The sequence below is a fragment of the Oryctolagus cuniculus genome, chromosome 18, assembly GCF_964237555.1.
Source record: "Oryctolagus cuniculus chromosome 18, mOryCun1.1, whole genome shotgun sequence".
NCBI lineage: Eukaryota > Metazoa > Chordata > Mammalia > Lagomorpha > Leporidae > Oryctolagus > Oryctolagus cuniculus.
This window is the reverse complement of record NC_091449.1, coordinates 51,357,408-51,382,583: the sequence shown is the minus strand read 5'-3', so window position 1 is coordinate 51,382,583 and position 25,176 is coordinate 51,357,408. Positions and strand designations below refer to the sequence as shown.

Genomic DNA, 25,176 nt, shown 5'->3' with positions numbered 1-25,176 from the left:
AAAGGTATTTTAGCAGAGAGCTAAGTTAAAGAATTTGGAATAAAGGCATCAGAAATGACAATCTTAAAACTTTAAAAAATAAAACAAAACACACAAGCCAACCAAAACCTCACATAAAATAATAAAGGACTAAAATCTGATTAAAATGTCAACTAGCTTTACTTTAGGTCTTATTATAGAAATGCCACATTCATATTCATCCTTCTAAAAACAGGGAGGAGTTATGAATAGATGAGGCAATGAATACTGGCATCCTACATTTAAAGTATCTTGTAGGGTGACTGTTATGAGGTAAATGCCAGTCTTCAGTCAAAGAGGTTATATATCCAAGAGAGAATAGGCTTGAAATAACCCAGCCTGTGGGTTAGTAGGCAAAAGCAGAGGAATGTCTACCAAGCTACCTTATTGTCTTTAAAGAACAATAAAACAATTTAATACATACCTACAGCTCACTTATGCATGAATTATTATGAACAATGGTTTTATCTGTCACTCAGAAATTTCATATCCACCACGGTCTGAAACTCTATTTTTTTTGTGATTTTATTTTATTTATTTATTTTTTAACTTTTGTTTAATAAATATAAGTTTCCAAAGTACAGCTTTTGGATTACAGTGGCTTTTTCCCTCCCATAATCTCCCTCCCTTCATTCGTTCATTGTATTGGACACAGAGACCTTTCAACTTAAAGGAAAAAGATGGTGTTTCCTAATGACGAGACCTATTAAAAACTTAATCATATTTTCTTCTTGCCTTGATTTCTAGGAAGTTTATGGTGAAGCTTAATTATAGTAACTATAATTTGAATAACCTTATATTTGGGATATATATATATATTTTAAGTTTTATTTGTTTATTTTTAGTTATCTGAAAGACAGAGACAGAGAGATACCCTCCATCTGCTGTTTCCCATCCCCAAATGCCCTTAACAGCTGGGGCTAGGCCTGGATGAAGTCAGGAGCCAGAAATCAACTTGGGTCTCCCACAGGGGTAGCACTTGAGACATCATCTGTTGCCTCTCAGTGTGTGCATCAGCAGAAAGCTAATTCAGACATGGAGGTGGGACATGAACCCAGGCACCCCAATACAGGATGTATCCCAAGCAGCAGCTTAACCTATTGCACTACAATGCCTGCCTCCAGGCTAATTTATTTTGCTATTCCTTCTATTCAAAAAATATTTCTATTTCGGTTTTCTTGGTCTTCTTTGTTACAGGAATATTATTAATATAGGCTTGGGCAGGCGCCGCGGCTCACTAGGCTAATCCTCTGCCTTGCGGCACTGGCACACCGGGTTCTAGTCCCAGTCAGGGCGCCGGATTCTGTCCCGATTGCCCCTCTTCCAGGCCAGCTCTCTGCTGTGGCCCAGGAGTGCAGTGGAGGATGGCCCAAGTGCTTGGGCCCTGCACCCCATGGGAGACCAGGAGAAGCACCTGGCTCTTGCCTTTGGATCAGCGTGGTGCGCCATTGGAGGGTGAACCAACGGCAAAAGGAAGACCTTTCTCTCTGTCTCTCTCTCTCTCTCACTGTCCACTCTGCCTGTCAATATATATATATATATATATATATATATATATATATATATATATATATATAGGCTTAGATGGATGTTACTGCCACTTGCAGCAAGATATACATTCTAGGGGGCCAGCACCATGGCTCAATTGGCTAATCCTCCGCCTTGTGGTGCCAGCATCCCATATGGGCGCCGAGTTCTAGTCCCGGTTGCTCCTCTTCCAGTCTAGCTCTCTGCTGTGGCCCGGGAGGCAGTGGAGGATGGCCCAAGTGCTTGGGCCCCTGCACCCACATGGGAGACCAGGAGGAAAGCCTGGCTCCTGACTTCAGATCAGCACAGCACCGGCTGTAGCGGCCATTTGGGGAGTGAACCAACAGAAGGAAGACCTTTCTCTCTGTCTCTCTCACTATCTATAACTCTACCTGTCAAATAAATTAAAAAAAAAAAAAAGATACACATTCTAGTTTGAAGCAATTTCCTTAACAAAATCCCATCTAGGTTTCACACATCTGGCTGTGGTAGATTAACAGCTGGCTACTCCATATCTTTTTCTTCTCTTCTTTCTTAGTAACAGGCTCCTATATAGTTAGAAATGGCAATGTGGGGCCAGCGCTGTGGCATAGCAGGTAAAGCTGCTGCCTGCAGTGCTGGCATCCCATTTGGGTGCCAGTTCGAGTCCAGGCTGCTCTACTTCTGATCCAGCTCTCTGTTATAGGCTGGGAAAGCAGTATAAAATGGCCCAAATCCTTGGGCCCCTGCACTCGCCTGGGAAACCTGCAGGAAACTGCTGGCTCCTGCTTCAGATAGGCCTGGCCCTGGCCATTGCAGCTGTCTGGAGAGTGAACCAGCAGATGGAAGACCTGCCTCTCTTTCAAATTAATAAATAAGTCTTAAAAAAAAAAAAAAAAAAGGAAGTGGCAATGTGCTGAGGTAAAAACAAAAACAAATCTAAGTTTTCCTAACACATAAAGATTATCAAGGAGCGGCTGGAGACATGGCACAGTGAGTTAAGCCACTGCCTGAGACGCTGGTATCCTATATGGGCACCAGTTTGTATCCCAGCTATTCCACTTCCAATCCAGATCCCTGTTAATGCACCTGAGGATGGTCCAAGCACTAGGGTGCCTGCCACCCATGTGGGAGACCTGTAAGAAGCTCCTGGCTCCAGCCTGGCTCAGTTCTGGCTATTGCAGCCATTTGGAGAGTGAACCAGCAGATGGAAAAATACCTATCTCTCTCTCTCTCCATACCTCTGCCTTTCAAATAAATAAATAAACATATGTATTTATATATATATATATACACATATATATTTTTAAATTTTTTAAAGATAATTTTAAAGATAATCAATGAAAGTATAGGATTTCTGGGTAAACTTTCTTTTAAAAAAGATTTATTTTTTATTTATTTTAAAGGCAGAGTTCCCGGCACCGCGGCTCACTAGGCTAATCCTCCGCCTTGCAGCGCCGGCACACCGGGTACTAGTCCCGGTCGGGGTGCCGGATTCTGTCCTGGTTGCCCCTCTTCCAGGCCAGCTCTCTGCTGTGGTCCGGGAGTGCAGTGGAGGATGGCCCAAGTCCTTGGGCCCTGCACCCCATGGGAGACCAGGATAAGCACCTGGCTCCTGCCATCAGATCAGCACGGTGCGCCAGCCACAGCGCGCCGGCCGCAGCGGCCATTGGAAGGTGAACCAACGGCACAGGAAGACCTTTCTCTCTGTCTCTCTCTCTCACTGTCCACTCTGCCTATCAAAAAAAAAAAAAAAAAAAAAGAAAAAAAAAAAAAAGTAAAGGCAGAGTTATAGAGAGAGAGGAGGAAAAACAGAAAGGAGGGGGTCTTCCACCAGCTGATTCACCCACCAAATGGCCTCAACAGCCAGGGCCGGGCTAGGCTGACGCCAAGAGCTTCTGCTGGGTCTCCCACCTGGCTGCAGGGACCCAAGGACTTGGGCCATTTTCCATTGCTTTCCCAGGCACATTAGCAGGGAGCAGGATCAGAAGTAGAGCAGCTAGGTCTTGAACCAGAACCCATATGGGAGGTTGGCATCACAGAGGCCTAACATGCAATACCATGATACAAGCCCCAAAAACTTCCTTTCAACAAGGACTAACTCAGCCGGCACTACGGCTCAATAATCTTCCGCCTGTGGCACCGGCACACTGGGTTCTAGTCCCGGTCGGGGCGCCGGATTCTGTCCTGGTTGCCCATCTTCCAGGCCAGCTGTCTGCTGTGGCCCGGGAAGGCAGTGAAGAATGGCCCAAGTGCTTGGGCCCTGCACCCATATGGGAGACCAGGAGAAGCACCTGGCTCCTGGCTTTGGATCAGCGTGGTGTGCCGGCCACAGCGGCCTTTGGAGGGTGAATGAACAGAAAAGGAAGACCTTTCTCTCTGTCTCTCTCTCACTGTCCACTTTGCCTGTCAAAAAATAAATTAATTAATTTTTAAAAAAAAAAAAAAAGAGGACTAACTCAAGTGGAAGTCCCCTTTACACTTCCTCTCTTATTCCTATAGAAACATGGTTGTGATGGCAAGAGCTCCCGAAGCTGTTTTATATCATGAGGCAATTTAAAGATAGAAATACCTGATAAAGATAGAAAAAAAGAAAGAACACAGGGCCGGCGTTGTGGCATAGCAGGTAAAGCTGTCACCAGCAATGCTGGCATCCTATATGGGCGCCTATTCAAGACCTGGCTTCTTCACTTCCGATCCAGATTTCTAAGCTATGGCCTGGGAAAGCAGTGGAAGATGGTTCAAGTGCTTGGGTCCCTGCACCCTCATGGGAGACTCAGAAGAAGCTCCTGGCTTCAGATTGGCACAGCTTTGGCCATTGTAGCGCTTTGGAGAGTGAATCAGTGGATGGAAGACTTCTCTCTGCCTCTGCCTCTCTATAACTCTTCCTTTCAAATAAATAAATAAATCTTTAAAAAATAATAGAAAAAAACAGAAGTAGCTGGAGACCCCAATGGCTTACAGAGCCACTGTGCTAGTCCTAAAATAGCTATCTATATATTTCTTTTTTTTTTTTTAAGATTTATTTATTTATTTGAAAGTCAGTTACACAGAGAGGCAGAGAGGGAGAAAAAGAGGTCTTCCATCCACTCGTTCATTCCCAATTGGCTGCAACGACAGAGCTGTGCCGATCTGAAGCCAGGAGTTTCCTCCAGGTTTTCCATGCGAGCGCAGGTACCCAAGGACTTGGGCCATCTTCCACTGCTTTCCCAGGCCATACCACAGAGCTGGATCAGAAGTGGAGCAGCCAGGACTCGAACTGGCACCCAAATGGGATGCCAGCATGCAGGCAGTAGCTTTACCCACTACATCACAGTGCCAGCCCCAATCTATTTATTTCTTTTATGTGATAATAACTGTTTATTTCTTTTTTAATGTGATCTGTTTAAGCCACTGGTATTTGAGGTTACTATCATACATTGCCAGGTAAAAATCCTAACTAATTTACTTGAACAAAGCTCTATTATCACCCTCATCCAGAAATTGACCAATTTATATTATCTTAAAAGGAGTCAAATGGATTGACTGGAGGCAAAGTCAAAGTTTTCCTTAAGGAAACTTACAACCATAATTGTACTAATAACAATTTATTAATTACCTACAATGTTACACTGTCAACAAAAACTTGATTTAAGTCCATGTATTTTTGTTTCTATGCTCAGGACAATGCTCACCTAGTAGAATATGTTCCATAAACATTTACTGAACTGACTTATCCTTCTGAAAATAAGCGATCACCTTTAGCAAACATACTATAATTATCTACAAAATGTCATTCAGTTAATTCAGAACAATGACTATTTTACTTTTTTTTTTTTTTTTTTTGGACAGGCAGAGTGGATAGTGAGAGAGAGAGACAGAGAGAAAGGTCTTCCTTTTGCCGTTGGTTCACCCTCCAATGGCCGCCACGGCTGGTGTGCTGCGGCCGGCGCACCGCGCTGATCCGAAGGCAGGAGCCAGGTGCTTCTCCTGGTCTCCCATGGGGTGCCGGGCCCAAGAACTTGGGCACCGCTACGTGGAGGATTAGCCTATTGAGCCGCGGCGCCGGCCTTTACTTTTATACTAAAAACCAAGGATACATTTCCCCCCATGCTGAAAGTTGTTTTAGAAAAAGAACGAACTGCCTATTTGGGGGTATGTTCCACAATACCTGGCTGACATATTGTTTTCAGGAAGAAGTGGAATTTCCAGAACTTTTGTGCTGGCAATTATTATCTCTTGGCTTGCAGTAGCAACTGTCTTCCCAGTGATTCGATGCACTTGGTAGAATGCATGAGGTCGTAAATATCGATCATCTGCTGTTCCAATAAACATCTGTAGATTTACTGGCTTTTCACTGTAGCCCAGGAGCTGATCAGGTAAAACAGAACAGAAAAGCTCAATTCATTACGCATGCATTTATGAGTTTATAAAATTAATTTATATCTGTATAGTATTCTGTTGACACATAAAATGTTATTTCAAACAAAACAACAAAAGAAAAGTAATCAGTAATGTCTCCCAAGTTTCTGAAGTAATTTAAGAATTATAAAACACTAGAATATCTCACAAAGGGATGTGAAGCTTTTTTTTTTTTGATATAACCAAATCAATGAAAATATTACAAGCCTTCTTGATTCTGCTGTAGCGAAAACAAATAAATGCTGATTCTGTACTCTGTATAACATTAACCATTCAAAGCAGACCTAAAGATTTGGGTGTAGGGGAAGGTCCTCAACAGCCTGTTAAAATCAAATATACTTTGTTTTAGTAGTCTTTGAAGAACCCTATCCTATGTCACCAACTTAGAAGAATTTCAAGTGACTTAACAAGCCAGACTACTTGACTTTCCTTGGACTCTTCACCATTACTGATGATGTTAAGATGGTAACAGGGCAAGTGCTTGGGCCCTGCAACCTGGAGACCAGGAGGAAGCACCTGGCTCCTAGCTTCAGATTGGTGCAGTGCACCGGTTGTAGTGGCCATTTGGGGGGGGGGGGGACCAACAGAAGGAAGACCTTTCTCTCTGTCTCTCTATTTCTCTCATTGTCTAACTCTGTCCAAAAAAAAAAAAAAAAAAAAAAAAAAGATGGTAATAGGGGGCCAGCATGTGGCATAGCGGGTAAAGCTGCCACCTGTGATAATGGCATCCTATACGGGCGCTGGTTTGATACCTGGCTGCTCTATAATTCAGTCTAGCTCTCTGCTAATGACCTAGGAAAGCAGCGGAACATGGCCCAAGAGTTTGGGCTCATGCACCCACATGGATGATTCAGAAGTTCCTGGACTCGGGGCCGGCGCCATGGCTCAATTGGTTAATCCTCTGCCTGCGGCACCGGCATCTCATATAGGCGCCGGGTTCCAGTCCCGGTTGCTCCTCTTCCAGTCCAGCTCTCTGCTGTGGCCCGGGAAGGCAGTGAAGAATGGCCCAAGTGCTTGGGCCCCTGTACCCACATGGGAGACCAAGAGGAAGCGCTTGGCTCCTGGCTTCGGATCAGCGCAGTGCGCCAGCCATAGTGGCCATTTGGGGGGTGAACCAATGGAAGGAAGACCTTTCTCTCTGTCTCGTTCTCTAACTCTATCTGTCAAATAAAAAAAAAAGTTCCTGGACTCCCGACTTCAGCCATTTGAGGAGTGAACCAGGAGATGGAAAATCTCTCTCTTTCTCTTCCTTTCTCTCTAACTCTTTCAAATAAATAAATAAATCTTTAACAACAACAACAAAAAGATGGCAATATGGGATTAACTGACCTGGAGGATGACCAAGAGCTTCTGGAGGCAAAAATGGTGACCACAATAGGGGTAACAATGAAAAGAAATAAAGATAAAAGAAATAGATAGATAGATAGAGAAAGTGTTTTCATCTGCTGGTTTACTCCCCAAATGTTCACAACAGATGGCGCTAGGCTGGGCTTTGGCCAAACCGAGGTTAGGCTGGGGCAGAAGCCAAGAGCCAGGAACTCAATCCAAGTCTCCAATGGGATGGCAAAAGCTCAATTATTTGAGCTGTTATTGCTGCCTCTCAGGGTCTGCAACAACAAGAAGCAGAGAGTCAGATTCGAAGCCAGGATTGGAACCCAGGTGCTCCGATGTAAGATGCAGGCATCTTGACTTCTAGGCTAAACTCTCATCCTTATTTCTTGTTTGGACATTATAAATATGAGTTGATCATTCTTAAAAAAATTTACTTATTTATTTATTTGTTTGTTTGTTTATGTGTTTATGTGAGAGGCAGGGTCAGAAAGAGAGAGGGAGAGAAAGAGAAGGGGGGAGGAGGTTTTCCATTTGCTGGTTCACTCCCCAAATGGCCACAATGGCTGGAGCTGGGGCTGATCCAAAGCCAAGAGCCAGGAGCTTCTTTTGGATATCCCAAGTGGGTGCAGGGGTCCAAGCACTTGGGCCATCTTCAACTGCTTTCTCAGGCCATCAGCAGGAACTGGATCAGAAGTGGAGTAGCTGGGACTCAAACTGGCACCCACTTGGGATGCTGACACTGCAACTTTACTCACTACGTCACAGTGCCAGCTACTGATTATGCTTTAAAAAGCACTAACACAGCAATACTCCCAAGATTTGAAACACTGTTGAGTTGCTTTTTAGGATTCATTTATTTATGATTTGAGACGGCAAGAAAGAGAGAGAGAGAGAGAGAGACAGAGAGAGATTACAACAGTGTTTTACTTTGGGCAGTAAGTACTACTCTCTACAGCAGGAAGGGTTTTGAAATTTTCTGGAGGCACACTTAGTTGTCAACATGATAAATGGGGTGCCCTATAAGCATTCAGTGAGGAATCAAGAGATTCAAATCCCTCTCAATAACTGGGACAGTCATAGCTCTTTAAAATGAAGAATTAGCTATAGAAAACTTCAGTATGTCTTTTCAGATAGTCATGTAAAAGGAAAAGTTTATAAATGTAAAATTCCTCAGTATATATAAATACAAAATAAACTTTGTAGGTTTAACATATATGAATTTTTCGGGGCCGGTGCCGTGGCTCATTTGGATAATCCTCCACTTGTGGCGCCGGCATCCCATATGGACGCCAGATTCTAGTCCCAGTTGCTCCCCATCCAGTCCAGCTCTCTGCTGTGGCCCAGTGAAGGATGGCCCAAGTGCTTGGGCCCCTGCACCCATATGGGAGACCAGAAGGAGGTACCTGGCTCTGGCTTCGGACTGGCGTAGCTCCGGCCGTAGCGGCCATTTTGGGGGTGAACCAATGGAAGGAAGACCTTTCTCTCTGTCTCTCTCTCTAACTCTGCCAAATAAATAAATTTAAAAAATATATGAATGTTTCGTGAATGTATCTACCATATAGAGTTCTTCATTTAGACTGCCAGTAATGCAACTCATGGAATTTGGGCTGCCAATCATCACACCTGCCTCGTCACCTCCAATAATGCAGGTATGAATGTTTGAGGGGGTCAGCGCTGTGGTGTAGCAGGTAGGACCACTGCCTGCAGTGCCCACATCCCATATGAGCGCTGGTTCAAGTCCTGGACTTGGGACACCAAATCCTGTATCAGAGTGTCTGCTCCACTTCCAGTCAGGCTCTTTGCTATGGCCTGGGAGAGCACTGGAAGATGGCCCAAGTGCTTGGGCCCCTGCACCTGCGTGGAGATCTGGGAAGCTCCTGGCTCCTGGCTTTAGACTGGTGCAGCTCTGGTCATTGCGGCCATCTGAGGAGTAGCACCAGCTGTGGCGGCCATTTTGGGGGGGGTGAACCAACGGAAGAAAGACCTTTCCAAGGGATGGAAGACCTCTCTCTCTCTCTCGCTCTCTGCCTTTCCTTCTCTCTCTCTGTAACACTGACTTTCAAATAAATAAATAAACCTTTAAAAAATGTATGTATATACATATATATCTATTTATACCATTTGAGAGAGAGGGAGAAAAACACTCCCATCCACTGGCCTACTCCCCAAAAACCAGGGGCTAGAAACCCAATAAAAGTCTTCCACATAGGTGGCGGGAACTGAACTATTTGAGCCATCACTGTTGATCCCGAGTCCACACTGGCGGGAAGCTGGACCTGGGTGCTGGGCCAAGTATTAAACCTAGATACTCCAACGTGGGACATAAGCAACACAACTGGCATCTAACAGCAAGGTCAAATGCCCACCCAGAAAAATACTTTTTAATTAAAATTTAGTTTCCATGTTTATTTCCTCTGAATAGTGTGTCAAATTGATATTCTCAAATTTGCATGTTTACTCAATTACATTATCTTCAAATTTCCTTTTTTTTTTTTTTTTTTTTTTTTTGACAGGCAGAGTGGACAGTGAGAGAGAGAGAGAGAGAGAGAGAGAGACAGAGAGAAAGGTCTTCCTTTTGCCGTTGGTTCACCCTCCAATGGCCGCCACGGCTGGTGTGTTGCGGCCGGCGCACCGCGCTGATCCAATGGCAGGAACCAGGTGCTTCTCCTGGTCTCCCATGGGGTGCAGGGCCCAAGCACTTGGGCCATCCTCCACTGCACTCCCCAGCACAGCAGAGAGCTGGACTGAAAGAAGGGGAGCCGGGACAGAATCCGGCACCCCGACCAGGACTAGAACCAAGTGTGCCGGCACCACAGGTGGAGGATTAGCCTATTGAGCTCCAGCTCCGGCCATGGTTATTAACTTGTATATACTCTTTACATATACTAAAGATAATAGTTTGTCTATGTTAAAAGTTGCAAATCTATTTTTTAAAATTTGTAATGAATTCTGGTTCTTGATTTCAATTTCTGCTCTTCAAAAGGGAATAATTTTCAACTCTTTTAGCTGTTTCTTCTGGATTTTGCTTCCATATTTTCTTTTATAAGAACTATTTATTTATTTGAAATCCAAAGTTACAGAGGGAGAGGGAGAGATAGCTTCTTCCAGGTCGCCCACATGAATGGCAAGAGCCCAAATACTTGGGCCAGCTTCCGCTGCTTGTCCCTGGCACATTAGCAGGGAGCTGTGTTGGAAATGGAGCATCTGGGGCTTGCACTGGTGCCCTTATGGGGTGCCAGCATTGTATGAGGTAACTTTACCTCCTGCTACACCACAATGCCACCCCCTTGCTTCCATATTTCTAAAACAGCAGGCTTACACTGACATTTCATAATTTTTTTCTAGGTTATATATATTTTGATTATCTACCATGAAAGAGCAGATATTGGCTCTTGTATAATACTGATTTCCCTATTCTCTCAACAAGGCTATACTTGTTAGAAGTTAAATCAACATTCAGTGATGGGGCTGGCACTGTGGGTAGCGGGTAAAGCCATCTGCAGTGCTGGTATCCCATATGGGCGCTGGTTTGAGTCCCGGCTGCTCCTCTTCCAATCCAGCTCTTTGCTGTGGCCTGGGAAAGCAGAAGATGGCCCTAAGTCTTTGGGCCCATGCACCCATGTGAGAGACCTGGAAGAAGCTCCTGGCTCCTGGCTTCAGATTGGCAGAGTTTCGGTCGTTGCGGCGATCTGGGGAGTGAACCAGTGGATGGAAGACCTATCTTTCTCTCTGTATCTGCCTCTCTTTTAACTCTGCTTTTCAAACCAATAAATAATGTTTTTTTAAAAAATTCAATGTTTAAATCATAACTGTATACTTTTTTTAAAGTACTGGGATTTTTTAAAAAACTTTTATTTATTGGTTGGTGCCACGGCTCACTTGGCTAATCTTCTGCCTGTGGCGCAGGCACCCCAGGTTCTAGTCCCAGTTGTGGCGCCAGATTCTGTCTTGGTTGCTCCTCTTCCAGTCCAACTCTCTGCTGTGGCCCAGGAAGGCAGTGGAGGATGGCCCAAGTGCTTGAGCCCTGCACCCGCATGGGAGACCGGGAGGAAGCATCTGGCTCCTGGCTTTGGGTCAGTGCAGTGTGCTGGCCATAGTAGTCATCTGGGAGGTGAACCAGCAGAAGGAAGACCTTTTCTCTGTCTCTCTCTCTAACTCTGCCTGTCAAACACACACACACACACAGACACACACACAAACAGGGTCAGAGGCAGGTGTTTGGCCTACCAATTAAGACATAGGTTAGGACACCCACATCCCATATTGGAGTACCTGTGGCTCTGCTCCCACTCTCACTTTCTGTTAATGTGAACCCTGGGAGGGAGCAGTGATGGCTCAAATATTTGGCTTCCTGCCACTCACATGGAGAGCTGGACTGAGTTCCTGGTTCCCAGTTTCAGTTCCCCAGCTGTTGTCATTTGGGGAGTCAATCAGCAGATGGGCACTCTCCCACTCTTTAAAAAAATATATTTTTAATTTTCAAAGATTTATTTATTCATTTGAAAGGCAGAGACAGAGAGATCTTCTATCCACTGTTCACTTCCTAAATTGCTGAAAAAGCATGGGGCTGGGCCAGCTAAAGCCAGGAGCCAGGAACTCCATCTGGGCCTCCCACATGGATGTCAGGGGCCTAAGGCTTGGGCAATCATCTACTATTTCCCAGGCACATAAGTAGGGACGTGCATTAGAAGCAGAATAGCTGGGAGTCAACCAGTACTGCGATGTGGAATGCAGGCATCCCAAGTGGCCGCTTAACCTGCCGCACCACAGCATTCACCCTAAAATATTTTTTATATAAAGAAAGGGGATCAGAGCTCTCACCTTAGGCATTCATTATACTTTTAATTTATCTCTACCCCAGTTTCATTACAGATCATTCAGCCTTGCCTTCAGCTTTTCTATGACCTAGAGCCTCTACTTCATTCTTTCTAAAGAGTAAATCACCACCATTCTCCCAGGTAACAGAAGTTATCATGGGGCCAGCACTATATCATAGCAGGTAAAGCTGCTGCCTGCAGTGCCAGAATCCCATATGGGCACTGGTTCAAGTCCTGGCTGCTCCACTTCCAATCCAGCTCTCTGCTATGGTCTGGGAAAGCAGAAGATGGCCCAAGCCCTTGGTCCCTGCACCCACGTAGAAGACCCAGAAGAAGTTCCTGTGGCCATTTGGGGAGGAGTGAGTGAACCAGCAGATGGAAGACTCTTCTCTCTCTCTCTGCATCTGCCTTTCTGTAACTCTCTTTCAAATAAATAAATCTTTTAAAAAAAAAAGAAAAAAGAAATTATCACTTGGCTGTATCTCACACAAAAGATATATCTAGGGCCAGCATTGTGGCGAGCAGGTAAAGCTGCCACCTACAATGCCAGCATCTCATATGGGTGCCAGTTTGTGTCTTGGCTGTTCCATTTCAGATCCAGCTCCCTGCTAATGACCTGGGAAAAGTAGCAGAGGATGGCCCAGGTGCTTGGGCCTCTGCTACCCACATGGAAGACCTCAAAGAGGCTCCTGGCTTCTGCCTGGCCATTGTGGCCATCTGAGGAGTGAGCCAGCGGATGCAAGATTTCCTCTCTCTGCAAGATTTTCTTTGTCTCCCTCTCTCTACTCCTCTCTCCCTCCCCGCTTTCTCTTTGTAACTCTGCCTTTCAAATAAAGTAAAAAATCTTTTTTAAAAAAAAAATTATAAATCTGGGAATCTGTTTCATGCGATCATCCTGTTTTTAGTCTCAGCTCACATGCCTCAAATTCTTGAGCCTTTCCCTGGGGTTCTTAGGTACAAAATGACTTGAGTTCCTTATTGGTTCTTTCTTCCCATCCAGCAGGCTTAAACTGCAGCTGTCTTATGTTTTAGTGAAGGTAAACACATGAACTGAATTTACTACAAAGTGGTAGTATTATGTAAATATTTTATTACATATGTAGTCAAGAAATGTCAGTATTTTTCACTTGCAATGTTTTTCATATGTTTTGATATAAACAAGTTAATTTTTTTTAAGATTTATTTTTTTGACAGACAGAATGGACAGTGAGAGAGACAGAGAGAAAGGTCTTCCTTTTTCCGTTGGTTCACCCTCCAATGGCCGCTGCAGCCAGCACACCACGCTGATCCGAAGCCAGGAGCCAGGTGCTTCTCCTGGTCCCCCTTGCGGGTGCAGGGCCCAAGCACTTGGGCCATCCTCCACTGCACTCCCGGGCCACAGCAGAGCTGACCTGGAAGAGGAGCAACCAGGACAGAATCTGGCGCCCCGACTGGGAATAGAACCCGAAGTGCCAGCGCCACAGGCAGAGGATTAGCCTATTGAGCCACAGCACGGCCATAAACAAGTTAATTTTAAGACTTTAACTAAAACTGAAAACCATTCAATAAAAACATAAAATACCAACGTTATTTTTTAAGCCTAAATGAATCAATAACTAAAGAAGAAAACTGAAATAGTGTGGGCACATATGTGTGCATGTGCACAAATGAAGCTTAGGCCCTTATTCTGATTTTAGTATATGTGCTGTAGAAGTGAGCACTGGCCCTTATTCTCTCAGCAAGTAAGCTAAGTAATAATTCTGCATGAGATTCATCCCCATTTACACAGAGAAGAAAATGTGAAGGTATACAGTGGTTATATGCCCTGCTTTAATTATATTAGTCCATTTAATCCCAAAATTCCTGTGGAGTACATATTATTTTATCTGGTTTACAGATGAAAAATCTGAAGCTAAAAATGATTACAGATCTTCATCAAACTTACAGGTAATAGGTAATTAGTCATTCTTTTCTGCTAAACATAACCCTAATTTAACCCTAAATTGAACAAATTATTCCATGCAACCAACCACTCATCTAATGGAAGAAGAAACAACAACTTTATCACTCATTTGTGATATCACATTAGTACTGTGGAGAGAACACACACTACTTGTCATCTCCAGAACCTAGCACAGGCTGAATGAATATTGCTGGAAAAGTGTCTCAAATTTCAGAGTAGACTTTCAGATTTGAAGGTATTTGCACACATTTAATGGGTTGAGCATCTCAATTCAAAAATCTAAAATCCCAAATATTCTAAATCTAAAATATTGGGGCCGGCATTGTGGCATAATGGTTTAAGTCACTGCCTGCAATGCCAGCATCCTATATGGGTGCCAGTTCATATCCTGACTGCTCAACTTCCAATCCAGTTCCTGAAAATGTGGCCTGGGAAAGCAGGGGAAGTCCTTGGGCCCTGCAACCACACAAGAAACCCAGATAAATCTCTTGGCTCCTGGCTTTGGCCTATTCCAGCCCTGACTGTTGCAGCCATTTGGGGCATGAACCAATGGATGGAGGATACCTGTCTCTATCTCTCCCTCCTTCTCTTTCTGTAATTTTGCCTTTCAAATAAATAAATCTTTTCAAAAATTTCAGAAAAAAAATGAAGTCTAAAACCTTTTCCGGCATCATGTCAGTGCTCAAAAAGTTTCTGATTTTGGATTAGGGATGCTAGCATAGTATTTAGGTAGTTTTCTGTTTTATTTAAATAGTTATTTATTTGAAAGGCAGAGATATAGATAGGGAGAGACAGAAATCTTCCATTCACTGGTTCACCATAACATGGGCTCCAATACAGGCACTTAATAATTGTGGAATAAATAAAATTTTGGAATAATACTATAATTTTGTAGAGCAAGATAATTCATAAGACTAATCAATATGTTATTTAAAAAAGAACTGGGGGTGGGGCAGCACTGTGGCTTAGTAGGTTAAAACTGCACCTGTAGCACAGGCATCCATATGGGTGCCAGTTTGTGTCCTGGCTGCTCCTCTTCTGATCCAGCTCTCTGCTAATGTGCCTTGGGAAATCAACAAAAGATGGCCCAAGTGATTGGGTCCCTGCCAACCATGCGGGAGACCTGGTTGGTGTTCCAAGTTCCTGGCTTCAGTCTGGCCCAGCCTGGCCATTGCAGTCATTTGGGGAATAAACCAGTGGATGAAGATCTTTCCCTGTATCTCCTTCTCTCTCTTACTGTACTCTGCCTTTCAAATAAATAAATAAATCTTTAAATTAAAAAAGGAAAAATTTTATTGCTACTTATTACTTTATCAAAATATTTATTGGTAAGGACTATATACCGAGGAATCATGTTAGATGAGTCACATTTACACAGCTTGGCAGAGACATAAGCCACCTGTCCTTTATACTTCAGCAAAATAAACTGGTGTTGGGGGGGGGGAAGGTAATCATGCATATAATATTTCAAAGGGAATATATCTCATAACACATACTTCAAAAAACATCTGCTCCAAGTGTACATGCTATAGCATAAGAATGGGGCTGCTCCTTTGCATCTGAGGGGTTTTAAAGGAGGATCAAATAAAGCAATTAGACTCTTATTCCATCCCACTTCTAGAGGAGCATTTATGTTGTAGGCAATAAACAAATGACTACTGCTAAACTACTCACCAAAAAAATTTCCCTACCATCAGTATACTTTTCTTCAGGGCACCCTCTGCTTTGTAGAATAAGGTAAGCCTAGTTGTTTGTTATGTTTCTGTATCGTTTCCATAGCAAAGGTCTGCGCCTGCTTAATTTAACTAAAGCTGAAGGGTTAAAGCATGAAGGTCACTACAACAGCAACTTCAGTAAGAACAGACAACGACAACAACAACAAAAGAAGAGACAACAGCAACTTCAATGAGAGCAGTTCTTCTATCAGTTCTGCTCAATTACTTCAGCAAGGAGGGGTCTAAAAATAGTAGAAATATAACAGCACATGGTACAGATACTAAAACTACAAAATTAAGCTTCCATAATATAAATTGCTCAAAACTGAAAAGGTACATATAACAACACTGTATAAAAAAATCATCACCCAGAAATGATCCTGGTGAACAGTAAAATATAAAGTCTAAAAATGAAAAAATACTTCATTGGGGAATAAATAAATAAAACAGAATTCCCATGGGGGGAAAATGAAAAAAAAATACTACAAACTTCATTTCTCAAATTTCAGTAAATTAGGCATAGATTACAAATATTTATGCTTCAATAAAACTTATCAATGTATAATATGTAAGTTTTTAAAAACAATTTGTCCTTAGAGGGCCAGCATTGTAGCCCAATGGGTTAAGCCACTGCATATAACATAGGTATCCCATATGAGCACCGGTTCAGTTCAAGTCCTGGCTGCTCCACTTCCAGTCACACTCCTTGCTGGCCTGCCCAAGAAAAGCAGCGAAAGACAGCTCAAGTACTTTGGTCCTTGCCACCCACAGGAGACCAGGATGGTCCTGGCTTTGGCCTGGCCCAGCCCTGGTCATTACAGCCATTTGGGAAGTGAACCAACAGACAGAAGAGCTCTTTCTGTCTCTCTCTCTGTAACTCTTTCAAATAAATAAACCTTTAAAAAAAGTTTTCTCTGGGGACTAGTGTTGTGGCGTAGCAAGTTAACCTGTTGCCTGCAATACCAGCATCCCATACGGGAGCCTGTTTGATTCCAGGCTGCTCTACTTCTGATCCAGCTTGCTGCTAATGGCCTGACAAAGCAGGAAAAGTGGTAAAGTACTTGGACCCCTGTAAACATGTGCAAGCCCCAGATGTAGCTCCTGGCTCCTGACTTCAGCTTGGCCCAGTTCTGGCTTTTGGGGTCTTTTGGGGAGTGAACCAGCAGATGGAAGATCTCTTTCACTCTCTCCTCTCTCTCTCTAATTCTGTCTTTCAAATTAATAACAAAATAATTTTGTTCTTAAAAATCTCAAGTATCCTGCAACCAACTTACTCCACCAATAACACACACACATACATATGGGATGTGGGCATCTTGACTGGTATCTTTAACAACTAGGTCAAACATATGCCCTGAATATTTTTTCATTGCTTACAGTATTACTGATAATCTTGCAAATATCTGGATTTGAGTAATAATCTGGCTCCCAATTCCAGCTTCCTGCCAGTGCAGACCCTGGGAGGCAGCAGATGGGTGGCTCAAGAGCTTGCATCCCTGCCACCTACATGGGTGACCAAGATTGAGTTTCCAAGCTCCTGGCTCCAGCTCTAACCCAGTCTCAGTTGCTGTGGACATTTGGGGAGAGAATCAGCGCATGGAAAATTTCTTTATATTTCTCTTTGCTCTTAAATTGATTAATTTTTTCTTCTTTTTTTTTTTGGTAGGATTTATTTTTATTATTTGAAAGACAGAGTTAGAGAGAGAGGTAGAGCCAGATAAAGAGAAACATCTTCCATCCACTGGTTCACTCCCCACATAACCACATGGATAGAGATGAGCTGATCCAAAGGCAGGAGCCAGGAGCTCCTTCTGGGTCTCCCACGTGGGTGCAGAGGTTCAAAGACTTGGGCCATCTTCTACTGCTTTCCCAGGCCATAGCAAAGAGCTGGATCGAAAGAGGAACAGCCAGGACTTGAACTGGCACCCATATGGGATGCTGGCAATGCAGGCAGGGGATTTAACCTGCTGTGCCACAGTGCCAGCCCCATTAGTTAATTTTTAAAAAGACAAATTGGGGATCGGCACTACGGCTCACTTGGCTAATCCTCCGCCTGCAGAGCCGGCAGCCCAAGTTCTAGTTCCGGTTGGGGCACCAGATTCTGTCCCGGTTGCTCCTCTTCCAGTCCAGTTCTCTGCTGTGGCCCAGGAAGGCAGTGGAGGTTGGCCCAAGTGCTTGGGCCCTGCACCCACATGGGAAACTAGGAGGAAGTACCTGGCTCCTGGCTTCCGGTCGGTGCAGCACACCGGGCATGGTGGCCATTTTGGGGGTGAACCAACACAAAAAGAAGACCTTTATCTCTGTCTCTGTCTCTCTCTCACTGTCTAACTTTGCCTGTCCAAAAAAAAAAAAACAAAAAAAAAAAGACTAATTGGGTGGGCATTATGGTATAACAGGTTAAGTCACCACTTGTGACACTTGTATCCCCTCTGGGAGTGCCAATTCAGATTCCAGTTACTCCTCTTACAATTTACCTTCCTACTAATGAGCCTGGGAAGCAACAGAAGACTCAAGTTCACAAGTCCCTGCCATCCATTTGGTAAACCTATGCAGATGGAGCTGCTGGCTCCTGGCTTCAGCCTGGTCTAGCACTGGGGTTTGCAGCAATCTGAGGAGCAATCTGTGGCTACTGCTGACATTTGGACAGTAAACCAGCAAATGTAAAATCTGCCTCATTCTCTCTCTCTGCCTTTCAGGTAAATAAAAATAAATAATAAACTTTTAGGAACAGGGACTGGCGCTAAAGCACAGTGGGTTAAAGCCCTGGTCTGCAGAGCCAGCATCCCATATGGGTACTGGTTCAAGTCCCGGCTGCTCCACTTCCAATCCAGCTCTCTGCTATGGCTTGGGAAAGCAGTAGAAGATGGCCTAAGTCCTTGGACCCCTGCACCCATGTGGGAGTCCTGGAGGAAGCTCCTGGCTCCTGGCTTCAGAGTGGTGCAGCTCTAGCCATTGCGGCCGACTGGGGAATGAACCAGCGGATGGAAGACCTCTCTCTCTCTCTCTGTAGTTCTGCCTTTCAAATAAATAAATAAATAAATAAATCAAGAAAGAAAGACAGAAAGAGAAAGACAGAAAGACAGAAAGACAGAAAGAAAGACAGAAAGACAGAAAGACAGACAGAAAGACAGACAGAAAGACAGACAGAAAGACAGAAAGACAGAAAGACAGAAAGACAGAAAGAAAGAAAGAAAGAAAGAAAGAAAGAAAGAAAGAAAGAAAGAAAGAAAGAGGAGGGGCTGGAACTGTGGCATAGTGGGCTAAATCTCCATCTGTGGCACTGGAATCCCATATGGGTGCCAAATCATAGCTCTCTGCTATGGCCTAGGTAAGCAGTAGAAGATGGCCCAAGTGTTTGGGCCCCTGAACTTGCATGAAGAAGCTCCTGATTCCTGGCTTCGGATCGGCTCAGTTCCAGCCACTGCAGCCATCTGGGGAGTGAACCAGTGGATGGAAGACCTTTCTTTCTATCTCTTCCGCTCTCTGTAACTCTACCTCTCAAATAAATAAATAAAGCTTTAAAAAAAAAAAGAATAAAAAGAAGTAAAACTAAATATCTTTAAAATCCTGAAAAAGGTAAAAATAAACAATGAAGTCATGAAATACAATATTTTTTTTCTGACAGGCAGAGTAGACAGTGAGAGAGAGAGAGAAAGGTCTTCCTTTGCCATTGGTTCACCCTCTAATTGCCGCCGCAGCCGGCATGCTGTGACCGGCGCACCACGCTGATCCAAAGGCAGGAGCCAGGTGCTTCTCCTGGTCTCCCATGCGGGTGCAGGGCCCAAGCACTTGGGCCATCCTCCACTGCACTCCCAGGCCACAGCAGAGAGCTGGTCTGGAAGAGGAGCAACCGGGACAGAATCCGGCACCCCGACAGGGACTAGAACCCGGTGTGCCGGCACCGCAGGCCTGATTAGCCTATTGAGCCACAGCGCCAGCTGAAATACAATATTAATATTTTAAAAAGTCACATTTATATAAACATAAAAATAAAATGAAACAAAGTACTATTTACAATAGTACGAAAAAAATCAAACATCTGAAAATGGCATATATGAAAAATTTCTACACTGAAAACTTTAAAAATTGTTGAGAGAAATTTTTTGTAAAGATTTATTTATTTGGGGCCAGCACTGTGGCGCAGAGGGTTAAAGCCCTGGCCTGAAGCGCTGGCATACCATATAGGTGCCGGTTCTAGTGCTGGCTGCTCCTCTTCTGATCCAGCTCTCTGCTATGGCCTGGTATAGCAGTAGAAGATGGCCCAAGTCTTTGGGCCCCTGCACCCACATGGGTGACCCAGAAGAAGTTCCTGGCTCCTGGCTTTGAATTGGCCCAGCTCCAGCCATTGTGGCCATCTGGGAGTGAACCAGCGGATGGAAGACCTCTCTCTCTGTCTCTACCTCTCTCTGTAATTCTGTCTTTCAAATAAATAAAATTTTTTAAAAATAAAAAAATAATTTTAAAAAGAGTAGTTTCATTATTTTGAGAGGCAGAGTTACAAAGAGGGAGAGAGACAGATTTTTCATCTGCTGGATCATTCCCCAAATGGCCTGAACGGCTGGAGCTAGGCCGATCCGAAGCCAGGGGCTTCTTCGGAGTCTCTCACATGAGTGCAGGGGCCAAGCTCTTGTGCTATCTTCCACCACTTTCCCAGGCCATTAGCAGAGAGTGGATTGAAGTGGAGCAGCCGGAACTTGAACCAGCACCGCAGGTGGAAACTTAACTCTGCCACAGTGCTGGCCCCAAGAGAAATTACAAAACAACAAAATGAGGCAGGCATTTAGTACAGTGGTTAAAATGCTGTTTGGGATACCTGCATCCTACACAACAATGTCTGGGTTCAAATCCCAGCTCTGCTGCAAATTCCAGTTTCCTGTTAAATGGGCTCTCTGGAGGCAGCATATGACAGCTAAAGTATCTGGGTCCTTGCTACCCACGTGGGAGACCTGGATTGAGTTCCCAGACCCAAGGATTGGCATGGCCCAGTCCCAGCTAATATGGGCATTTGGGCAGAGAATAGAGGATGAGAGAGCTCTGTTTCTTTGCCTGTCAAATAAATAAAAATTTCCCAAAAATTATCACCAAAGTAAACGTGAGGACATGTTCACAGACTGGAAAATCAGTACTGTCAAGAGATCCATTTTTCTCAAACTGACCTACAGTTTTGAGATAATCTTAATCAAAATCAGCATTTTTTAAATTTGTTTTGGGGGTTTTGTTTTGGTAGAGATTTTTATGTTCATTCTAAAATTCATACAGAAAAATAAAGAACTGAAACTGGGCAAAACAATCTTTAAAAAAGAACAGGACAAAATAAATTAAAAAAAAAAAAAAAAAAAAAAGAGGGGCCAGCACTGCGGAGCAGTAGGTTAATCCTCTACCTGAGGCACCGGCATCCCTTGTGGGCACCGGTTCTAGTCCTGGCTGCCCCTCTTCCAATCTAGCTCTCTGCTATGGCCTAGGAAAGTAGAAGATGGTCCAAGTCCTTGGCCCCTGCACTCACATGGGACACAGGGAAGAAGCACCTGGCTCCTGGCTTCGGATCGGCACAGCTCCAGCCGATGCAGCCACCTGGAGAGTGAACCAACGGAAGGAAGACCTTTTTCTCTGTCTCTCCCTCTCACTGTCTACCTCTCAAATAAATAAATAAAATCTTTAAAAAAAAAAAAACAGGGCAAAATTTACCTAATATTATGATTTACTTATACAGCCACTATAGCTGGGATAATAGTAATTGCTCAGACAATGTAGTGATTTATTCTTCAGTGACCTGCCCTTGCTCTTGTCCTCTCAAATAATTTAACAAAAGAATTCAGAAAAGATAAAATCAAGAAAATAAACAGGTAAGCAACAGAAGACCAGAAAACAAAAATCTCATACTTAATACTCATAGATAACAAAGAAATTGGATCAACTGTAGCAAATCAGTATGAAAGAGATACAAATACACAAAATTGGTCAAGGTATATGTTTGTCAGCATATGTGGGTGTGAGAGTGGCAAGAGACCTGAGGTGACTGTCCTCAAACAGGAAATCATTACTCGCATCATCAAATTAAGTTGGGCATGGAGATCGGCATAGCAGCGCAGGGCACTTCCCCAGCATTGGAGAGTAGGCACAGGACCAGAGAAGGCAGAAAAAAATGACTTAAGATTCTAGGACCCAGAGTCTGGGTCCTATGCCCCTTCTCACTTTGCCCTTGATCTTGAAAACCCTTCTTCCCTCGCTTACATTTAGGAACTCCTTCCTCAAGACTTTGATCCTTTGGGGACTATTCTAAAGTAATCTTTAAGACAAGATCCTGTCCATCTGTAAACATAACTATTGAATGAAGATGGGTCATCCTGAATTGCAAACTTCTACACAATCTTTCAAATACAGTTAACTATGAGGACATCCTTCTTCCTCGGCTCCTGGATACTACAGTAAGTGCCTCCCTTTTTTTATTTTATTAAAACTAGGCTGTTGGAAGGGTTTCTCTTGAGGCAAAGGTCACTTTTCCTTTGTAGAAAGTCAACAATGAGACTGACTCCATTCTTCTCCCAGGACTCACATTCTTCAGAGTGCATGCTTAGTTCTCAGCCTCTTCCCCACTTTCTCCCTGGACCCCAGCTCTGAGTCATTTATCATACCTAGGCAGCTGAAATGGACCATTAGCCTGAGCCCCTTTTATTCTCTATCTTCACATGATAGCTCCTGGTTTCCTCACCCATTAAGTGAGATATCCAGCACCAAGAAACAAGAGTTTTGTTTTTTTTTTTTTTTGAAGTTTTTTTATTTATTTATTTGACAGGTACAGTTACAGGCAGTGAGAGAGAGACAAAGAGAAAGGTCCTCCATCCAATGGCTCACCCCCCAAATAGCCACAACGGCCAGGGCTACACTGATCCGAAGCCAGGAGCCAGGTGCCTCCTCCCAGTCTCCCATGCAGGTGTAGGGGCCCAAGCACCTGGGCCACCCTCCACTGCCCTCAGGGGCCACAACAGAGAGCTGGACTAGAAGAGGAGCAACTGGGACCAGAAACCAGTACCCATAAGGGATGCGCTGCAGGCGGAGGATTAACCCAGTGCGCCACGTCGCTGGTCCCCTGGTTTTTTTTTTTTTTTTTTTTTTTTTTTTTTTAAATCTTTTTTCCTTTCTGGACCTAATTGAAATCTATTACTGTAACACTAAAAGTCAGGGGGCTCTTAGAAAAAAACTGGTCAAAAGATAACCAGGCTGGCATTGTGGAACAGTGGGTTAAGCTGCTGCCTGCAAAGCGGGCAGCCTATATGAAAGCACTGGTTCAAGTTTTGGCCACTCTGCTTCCAGTCCAGCTCCCTGCTAATATGCCCTAGCAGAAGATGGCTCAATTCCTTGGGCCTCTGCATCTATGTAGGAGACCTAGATAGAGTTCCAGACTTCTGGCTTTGGCTTGGCCTATCCCCAGGTCCATCCCTCCCTCCTTCTCTCTCTCTTTTGCTCAAAGATAAGATTATTATATATAGCAATTCTAATGTTTGAGTACCTTATGGTAACAAATATATTCTAAAACATGAAAAAAAACAAGGAATGGTCAATTCAAAAAAAATGGACAAACTCCATAAACAAAAAACAAAATTGAATGCTGAAATAAAGTATAAAGAAGTCAGAAGTAATGACACTGACAATATACGGAGCTAAGGCTATATGACTGGCTGGGGGCAGGGCTTGAATGGACAAGTAAGCTAAGAAAATTCAAGGAGGCCAACATTGTGCTGCAGTGGGTTAAGCTACCACCTACAGCACCAACATCCCATAGGAGCTCTGCTTAGAGTCCAGGCTGCTCTGCTGCTGCTGCTGCTTCTTTTTTTTTTTTAAGATTTTATTAATTTATTTGAGATACAGAGAGAGAGAGAGAGAGAGAGGGAAAGACAGAGAAAGGTCTTCTATCAGCTGGTTCACTCCCAAAATGGCCACAATGGCCAGAGCTAAGTTGATCAGAAGCCAGGAGCCAGGAGTTTCTTCCAGGTCTCCCAGTTAAGTGCAGGGGCCCAGAAACTTGGGCCATTTTCCACCACTTTCCCAGGTCATAAGCAGAAAGCTGGACCAGAAGATGAGCAGTTGGGACACAAACTGGCACACATATGGGATTCTAGAACTGCAGATGAAGGCTTAGCCTACTATGCCACAGCACTGCCCACCCCCCCCCCCTTTTTCTTTAAAGATTTACTTATTTTATTTGAAAGGCAGAGTTACAGAAAGTGAGGGAGAAACAGAGAGAAAGATCTTCCAACCCTTGGTTTACTCCCCAAATGGGCACAATAGCCATAACTGAGCCAGACCAAAGCCAGGAGCCAGAAGCTTCTTCTGGGTCTCCCACATGGGTACAGAAGCCCAAGTACTTGGACCATTTCCCACTGCTTTCTCAGGTACATCAGCAGGGAGCTAGATAGGAAGTGAAGCACCCAGGAACCAAACCAGTGGCCATATGGGATGCCAGCACTACAGAGCCAAATACTTGGACCCTTTCCACTCACATGGGAGACCTAGAAGGAGTTGCAGGCTCCTGTGTTTGGCGTGGCTCAATCCTGGCCATTGCGGCCATTTGGGCAGTGAACAGAGGGTGGGGGATCAACTCTCTGTAACTCTTTAAAATAAATAAACATTTTAAAAAAAGAAGAAAAAGGGGCTGGCGCTGTGGCGCAGTGGGTTAATGCCCTGGCCTGAAGTGCTGGCATCCCATATGTGTGGGGAGCAACTCGGACTAGACTAAATTACTGGAATTAAGACTTATTCTATGCATCTGCTCTCCCACAATATGGTGCTGGGAGAGGAGAAAACAGCTTCTACACAGCTGCCTCCAGTTCAACCAATAAACTGTAGGACCTGCTCCTGATTGGAGGAGAGCAGCGTACTCGGCGTGTGGGTAGCAGAGTTGGGATTGGTGGAAGAGGACTATAAAGGAGGAGAGAGACAACATGCACCAGGAACATCTAAGGGGAACATCTAGCTGAAGGAACACCTGTGCAGCCCCCGAGAGAGCCGGCCGGCGGTGTGCCGCTCCCCCGCGGAAGTGGGGAAGGTGGCAGGGGGAACCGCCCTTCCACGGAGGTGGAAGGGTCGGTAGCCAACCCGGGAAGAACCAGCAGCAAACCCGGGGAGGGCCGAGCAGACGAAAGAACAACGCAGGGTCCTGTGTCGTTCCTCCACGAAGACGGGGAGTGACATAATGGTGCCGTGACTCGGATAGGAAACCTAGGCAGGGTTTTGTGTCGTTCCTCCGCGAAGAGGGGGAGCGACAATATGGGCACCAGTTCGAGACCTGGCTGCTCCACTTCCCATCTAGCTCTGTTATGGCCTGGAAAAGCATTGGAAGATGGCCCAAGTCCTTGGACCCCTGCACCCACATGGGAGACCCGGAAGAAGCTCCTGGCTTCTGGCTTCAGATTGGCACAGCTCCAGCCATTGCAGCCAATTGGGGAGT

The 25,176-nt window shown here is 44.4% G+C and overlaps 1 protein-coding gene across 4 annotated transcripts in view; it reads right to left on the bottom strand.

Annotated features, from left to right (window-relative positions):
- The window catches only part of NFATC3 (nuclear factor of activated T cells 3), a 155,074-nt gene that overhangs the window by 71,617 nt on the left and 58,281 nt on the right, over positions 1–25,176 (bottom strand). For all 4 annotated transcript variants that reach the window (XM_017342314.3, XM_008257512.4, XM_051847207.2 and 1 more), the window contains exon 4: positions 5,675–5,874. In XM_017342314.3, the coding sequence (XP_017197803.1) occupies positions 5,675–5,874 (200 nt within the window). The remainder of the gene's footprint in view (positions 1–5,674; positions 5,875–25,176) is intronic.